The following is a 7,341-nucleotide window of genomic DNA, read 5'->3' as shown; positions in this document are numbered from 1 at the left end:
GCGGGGGAGAGAGAGAGAGGGAGGAGAGATAGGGGAGGGGGAGAGAGGGAGAGCGGGGGAGAGAGGGAGAGGGGGGGAGGGAGAGAGGGGAGAGAGAGAGGGGGAGGGGGGAAGAGAGAGGGGGGAGGGGGAGAGAGAGGGGGAGAGAGGGGGAGGGGAGAGAGGGGGAGGGGAGAGAGGGGGAGGGGAGAGAGGGGAGAGAGAGGGGGGAGAGAGAGGGCGGGGGAGAGAGAGAGAGGGAGGGAGAGATGGGGGAGGGAGAGAGGGGGAGAGAGGGAGAGAGGGGGGAGAGAGGGAGAGCGGGAGAGAGGGAGAGCGGGGAGAGAGGGAGAGGGGGGAGAGAGGGAGGGGGGAAGAGAGGGAGGGGGGAAGAGAGAGGGGGAGGGGGGAAGAGAGAGGGGGGGAGGGGGAGAGAGAGGGGGGAGAGGGGGGGAGGGGAGAGAGGGGGAGGGGGGAGAGAGGAGGGGGGAGAGAGGAGGGGGGAGAGAGGAGGGGGGAGAGAGGGGGGGAGAGAGGGGGGAGAGAGAGGGGGGGTGGGGAGGAGAGAGAGGGGGAGAGAGAGGGGGGAGGAGAGAGAGGGGGAGAGAGAGAGAGGGGAAAGAAAAGGAAAGAAGAAAACGAAGGAAAAGGAAAGAAAGAAGGAAAGAAGGAAAGATCTGTGGGAGGGGCCCAGCAGCTTCCCCTGCTACAAGCTGCCTGTAGACAACTACAGGAGGGGGCGGAGACAAGACCAGTCACCCTTCACAAGGAGAGTGAGGAGCAGGGACCGGTCTGTATTACAGGAAGCTCCTGCACAGAGGGAAAGGTGTGGAGGTTGCTTTTGCTGAAAATGCAGTTTGCCTAGCTGTCATGCTAGTCTAATGGGAGCCGCCGGCCTGCCATAAGCAGGATTATTCTTCCAGGTTGAGGAAATCAATGGCGGATTCAGCCAGGCAATTAGCATTTTCATAGGTCAGGGAGGTCAGAAAACTCAGCCAACATTTCTCCCTTAGGGCAGGTTTTCTTCAGTTACGCGGTTCTGTTGCTTCCTGAAATGTTTTGGTATCATTGTGTCATTTATTTGTAGAAGTGCCTGAACCTCTGTTGGGTCTTTATTGCTCTCTGCATCATTATTGGGGAGGATTCCCCCTCGAAATTCTTCCAGTAGGTTCACAAAGAAAGTCATTTTTTGTACAGCCAGGAAGAGTCCGGAACTCCTGACAATGTTTTTATTGCCATTATATCTTCCTGTCCCTGTGACAACTACTCCCTCATTTCTTGTATGGGTGTCACAGGGACAGGAAGTGAGGAAAAAAAAAATCTCCCCAGTGGGGTCACAGCTGTATGGGATCTTAAGAGGAAACCTCTAACGGGTTCACAGACAAAAACTCATTTTTAGTCGTCAGAACTCATGACAATGTTCGTCTTGCCATCTGGGACTTCCTATCCTGGTGACAATCACTCCCCCATTTGTTTGTGTGGGTGTCACAGAGACAGGAAGTGAGGGAAAAAAAAAAAAAGTCTTCAATGGGGTCCCCTATGGAAATGATAACCTATAAGAATTTTTTCTTCCTCCTATTCAAAATTGGGGTTGGGTCTTGAGGCGGGATGGAGGTAATGTCTGGTCGGTGTACCGAGGAGCTTGCAATCTAACATGTGCCTACGTGTCTTTCCTGCAGGGCTACATGGATGAAGACGTCCACCTGACGTTACACTGGATCCTGAAGATGCAGAACGACGTTGTTTACTAAAACCGGGAGACACCCCCCCCCCCCAGGAACTGCACTACAAAAAGGGCACAAAAAAAAAAATCCAAAAAAACACCTTCTTGCCTTCTCGCCCCATGCGGTCAGCGACTGCCATGACCGCATTCCACCAAGCTGCTCCTCCCAGTGGAAAAGGACTGGAGAATTCACACGCGCCATTTTTGGGGAACGCGCTAAAATCAGGGAATAGCCGGCGGGATTCACAGTTTAAAGAGGTCCTCCGACTTTTTTTTTTTTTTGCCGGTCAGGTTATGCCGGCGATTCATTTTTGCCGTGAAATTCCAAGTGTCAGATGGTGTCTGAATTTAGAAGGATTGGGGACATGTTCCCCTCCCCCCACTCGTCCCCGCATGGGAAATTCTGCAGCAAGAAACCTTAAACCGTAAAAGTCCTCACTGGGTCCCTGTGCTTCTCTATACAATGCAGGCAGATCGTGGCTGCTGGGAGGGACTGCACATTGGTTCCAGAAAACAGCAGACGGCTCTAGATAATGGCTAAAAAAAAAAGAAAAAAGGAATCCAGTGAATAGAAGGGGAGAGAGCTGAGGACAGTCAGGCTGGGGAAGAGAGGACTCTGGATTGGAAGGCTAAGGGGTGTGGCTGTTACTCTGCTATGCCAGCATTGAAGGAGGAGGAGTGCTAGGGGGTGTGGCTGTTACTGTGCCACCATAGAGGACTGGAGGGGGAGGAGTTATAGGGGGTGTGGCTTTTACTCAGCTCTGACAGGAGAGAGCACTGTAGAGGGAAGAACAGAGAGTGGGAAAAGGGGGAGGGGCTGCAGGAAATGGCAAGGACACCTCCATACACTAGAAGAAGTTTGCTCCAAGTTGGTCATTTCAAAAGCATTCCTTCAATTTTTTAATCGATGGGATCAATTTGATGTTGATTTAGGGGGTGTGGCTGTTAGTCAACAATAAAAGCACAGTGACCTGGAGGGGGAGGAGTGCTAAAGGGTTACTCAACTTTGCCAAAGGGAGTGCCATAGGGGTGTGGCTGTTACTCAGCTCTGCCAGGAGTGCCAAAGGGGTGTGCCTGTTACTCAGCTCTGCCAGGAGTGCTAAAGAGGTGTGGCTGTTACTCAGCTCTGCCAGGAAGAGTTCCAAAGGGGTGTGCCTGTTACTCAGCTCTGCCAGGAGTGCTAAAGAGGTGTGGCTGTTACTCAGCTCTGCCAGGAAGAGTTCCAAAGGGGTGTGACTGTTACTCAGGTCTACAAGGAGTTCCAAAGGGGTGTGGCTGTTACTCAGCTCTGCCAGGAGTGCTAAAGGGGCATGGCTGTTACTCAGCTCTGCCAGAAGGAGTGCCAAAGGGGCGTGGCTGTTACTCAGCTCTGCCAGGAAGAGTGCCAAAGGGGTGTGGCTGTTACTCAGATCTTCCAGGAGGAGTGCCAAAGGGATGTGGCTGTTACTCAGCTCTGCCAGGAGGAGTGCCAAAGGGGTGTGGCTATTACTAAGCTCTGCCAGGAGGAGTGCCAAAGGGGTGTGGCTGTTACTCAGCTCTGCCAGGAGGAGTGCCAAAGGGGTGTGGCTGTTACTCAGCTCTGCCAGGAGGAGTGCCAAAGGGGTGTGGCTGTTACTCAGCTCTGCTAGGAGGAGTGCCAAAGGGGTGTGGCTGTTACTCAGCTCTGCCAGGAGGAGTGCCAAAGGGGTGTGGCTGTTACTCAGCTCTGCCAGGAGGAGTGCTAATGAGGGGTGTGGCTGTTACTCAATGCACTCTAGCTATACCAAAATCCTCTACAGACAGGCACGGGGGAACGGAGGCCCCTCCCAGGACATCATGGGAGAACGGAGGCCCCTCCCAGGACATCACGGGAGAACGGAGGCCCCTCCCAGGACATCACGGGAGAACGGAGGCCCCTCCCAGGACATCACGGGAGAACGGGAGGCCCCTCCCAGGACAAAAAAACAATCAAAAGCTTCCATCTCATTCGAGAAATCCATAAATAAACCAAAAAATGAGAAGTCGCAGGTCGTCGTGTACAAGACCGTCAGAAGGTGGACAGTCCCTTTAAGCCCCGCCCAGTTAATGTGCCTTACGTACGGTCTGTCCATAATCTGTAAATACAGACACTACAGATCGATTTTAATTATTCGATTTTCTTATCATGTGTATAATTGATACGAGGATAACTTATCGATGTTTGTATCTTATTCCATAAAAAAAAAAAAAAAGTACATAAATAAAAAACAAAACTTTACGTGTAATTTATAAAAACAAAAACATTCCGACTCTGCTCTGATTTTTTTTTTTTTCTGCAGATAACCCGGTCTTTGGTCCGCCCATGTATGTGGGGTGGTTGGATCATTTGATTGTTGGGGGGGGGGGGGGGGGGAACACGTTCTTTTAATTAAAATCAGCTGTAAATCACATGTAGAGTCGCTGCGTGGGTTACAATCGGATTGTACAATCTGCCGTATTCTACCCGATATTACATCGGTTTTGTAATGGCGAGAAGGGCCCCCAGAGCCACCCTGAGATCAGCTGACGAGAGCCGGCCTGGGTGAAAATCGCAGAGCAGAGCGTGCGGCTGTCAGCTCAGTGCAAAGAATCAAGACCAAAAAAAAAAAAAAAAAAAGGAGGAAAGAGGGAGGAGGAAAGAGGGAGGAGGAAAGAGGGAGGAGGAAAGAGGGAAGAGGAAAGAGGAAGGAGGGAAGAGGAAGGAGGGAAGAGGAAGGAGGGGAGAGGAAAGAGGAGGGAAGAGGGGGGAGGAGGGAAGAGGGGGGAGGAGGGAAGAGGGGGGAGGAGGGAAGAGGGGGGAGGAGGGAAGAGGGGGGAGGAGGGAAGAGGGGGGAGGAGGGAAGAGGGGGGAGGAGGGAAGAGGGAGGAGGAGGGAAGAGGGAGGAGGAGGGAAGAGGAAAGAGGGAGGAGGGAGGAGGGAAGAGGGAAGAGGGAAGAGGGAAGAGGGAGGAGGGAAGAGGGAGGAGGGAGGAGGGAGGAGGGAGAGGGAGGAGGGGAGAGGGAGGAGGGGAGAGGGAGGAGGAAGAGGATAAAGGAGTTTAAATTTGAATACAATAGATTAGAAAAAAATAGGATAGAATAAAATAGAAAGAACAGAACCGTCTTGCGAATGCCAATTCGAAAACGGATTCGAATTTTCCAAATTCGGTCAAATCAAAATTTGAAACATGAATAAAAACTAAACAGATTCCAAAAACGGAACTAAAAATTATTTAAATAGTAAATCGAAATACATTTTTTTTCTTCTGCACACGTCTGTAAACAACTTTCATCAATGCGTCACAACACGCCGCGGCGCAACAAACTTGAAAAAAAAAAAAAAAAAATGAAGGAAATGAAAAATTGAGAGTCGCAGGGAGTTTCAGCAGCCAATGAGAGCGCGCGTTCACTCTGCCTGCCGACGCATCGTATGCCTGGGAACAAGCGCTGTGTGAATGAGCCCCCCAGCGCCCCCAATACACACAGCCACTGTGTGAAACGTTAGCGTCGAGGTTTGCGCCCGTTTTCTGACTCATCGATTGATAAGACGGCAATGCGTGGAAATGCAAAAACACACGCGGAAAGGCGGAGCTCCAGCCTTAAAGGGACGCAAAACGATATCCTCGCCCTCCAACACTCCACACACGCCCACCACTGAACGGCCCCCGCAATCTATTTCTCATGAAAACGGTTCTTACTGCGTTTTGGGGCCTCTTCGTAACGCCCTCCGCGCGAGCTCCCAGACCTCTCCCCCCACCGCGCGAGCTCCCAGACCTCTCCCCTTCCCCCACCGCATGAGCTCCCAGACCTCTCCCCTTCCCTCACCGCACGAGCCAACGACCTCTCCTCTTCACCCTCACCTCCCCCTCCACAAACTCCCAGACCTCTCCTCTTCACCCTCACCTCCCTTTGTTTGGAACGAGCAGCAGGCGTTAGTGGCGGTCTTGCACACTTCTCTGGGCACGCTACCCATCCCATCGTCCACCTCAGGAACGAGGAAGAGAGGGTGACTACGTTCCTCCATACAGAGGGGTCAGGGAGAATGTAGTCACTGGAAGTCAGTGGGGAGCTCTGGGCGTGGCAGATATTCAATATGGTGACACCTTCACTGAATTCTGTGCACCGGGTTGTCTGGTGTCATTAATGAAACACATCTGATGACCTTCAATATCAGGAGAGGATACAACGTACCGTTAGAGTGTAAGCTCCACAGTCCAGAATCCAGACGCTCGCTGTTCACCAGCATTCTCCATAGGATGAGCTGCTCTGCCGTGTCTGCCCCTCCCCCCTGCACACAGGTGACCCCATCAGGGCGATCAGCACTAATTAGCCCAACTGTGGTCCCACCAGGACGGCTGGGCGGGTCATCTCTTCTTAAAGGGGAACCGCAACTTCCAATTCCATAATCATCGCCCAGAACAGCCCCAGGAAGTGACTCCGCCTACACTGAGATGATGTCATCAGTCTACTGCAGGCAGGAGGAGGCATTTCCTCAGTCTTCCCTCCCCCAGTGATCAGACTGTACATTGTAACTTTGTAGAAGGAGGAGGAGTATATCCTCAGTCTCCCCTCCCCCAGTGATCAGACTGTACATTGTAACTTTGTAGAAGGAGGAGGCGTTTCCTCAGTCTCCCCTCCCCCAGTGATCAGACTGTACATTGTAACTTTGTAGAAGGAGGAGGGAGCATTTCCTCAGTCTCCCCTCCCCCAGTGATCAGACTGTACATTGTAACTTTGTAGAAGGAGGAGGCGTTTCCTCAGTCTCCCCTCCCCAGTGATCAGACTGTACATTGTAACTTTGTAGAAGGAGGAGGAGGCATTTCCTCAGTCTCCCCTCCCCCAGTGATCAGACTGTATATTGTAACTTTGTAGAAGGAGGAGGAGGCATTTCCTCAGTCTCCCCTCCCCCAGTGATCAGACTGTACTTTGTAGGAGGAGGAGGCATTTCCTCAGTCCCCTCCCCCAGTGTAACTTTGCAGCAAGTCACAAGGTGAGAAGCAGCAGCAAGGGGCTGATCTGTGTCAGACATTTGTGAACACAGCCCAGACTGTACAGGCACCAGGCCTGAATATTGTGAAGTCTGAGGTCCCTTGCTGCAGGTTGGACAGGGAATTGTCAGGGTCACTTTGATTTGTCTGAAACATCAGAATTTCCAAATAAAAGAAACTAAAAACTGAGAATAAATAGCCTGCACTTCCACACACAGCCAGAAGAGGCGCCAGAGAGCAGCTAGGCATACACCTTTGCATTTCCACTCATTACCACCAGGGGGCGCAAAAAGAAGCAGCGGGGAAGTATAAGCCTGCACTGCCACAAACAGCCAGCGGGGGCGCTAAAAGAAAGCAGCGGGGAAGTATAAGCCTGCACTGCCACAAACAGCCAGCGGGGGCGCTAAAAGAAAGCAGCGGGGAAGTATAAGCCTGCACTGCCACACACAGCCAGCGGGGGCGCTAAAAGAAACAGCGGTGAAGTATAAGCCTGCACTGCCATACACAGCCAGCGGGGGCGCTAAAAGAAAGCAGCGGGGAAGTATAAGCCTGCACTGCCACACACAGCCAGCGGGGGCGCTAAAAGAAAGCAGCGGGGAAGTATAAGCCTGCACTGCCACACACAGCCAGCGGGGGCGCTAAAAAAAGCAGCGGGGAAGTATAAGCCTGCACTGC

At 52.4% G+C, this 7,341-nt stretch overlaps 1 protein-coding gene across 6 annotated transcripts in view; it reads left to right on the top strand.

Annotated features, from left to right (window-relative positions):
- The window catches only part of ANKRD35 (ankyrin repeat domain 35), a 67,305-nt gene extending 63,344 nt beyond the window's left edge, over positions 1-3,961 (top strand). For 2 of the 6 annotated variants that reach the window (XM_089663887.1, XM_089663889.1), the window contains exon 13: positions 1,659-3,961. In XM_089663887.1, coding sequence (XP_089520013.1) covers positions 1,659-1,730 — 72 coding nt within the window. In that variant the 3' untranslated portion in view covers positions 1,731-3,961. The remainder of the gene's footprint in view (positions 1-1,658) is intronic. The other 4 variants (XR_016308784.1, XR_016308785.1, XR_016308786.1 and 1 more) reach the window with 4 other exon arrangements.
- Positions 3,962-7,341: the final 3,380 nt, after the last annotated feature.

Source organism: Staurois parvus, unplaced genomic scaffold (genome assembly GCF_062004578.1).
Source record: "Staurois parvus isolate SC_StPar_1 unplaced genomic scaffold, SC_StPar_1.0 ptg001796l, whole genome shotgun sequence".
NCBI classification, from domain to species: domain Eukaryota; kingdom Metazoa; phylum Chordata; class Amphibia; order Anura; family Ranidae; genus Staurois; species Staurois parvus.
Note: the sequence above shows the minus strand (reverse complement) of the source record. Positions and strands in the feature narration are given on the sequence as shown.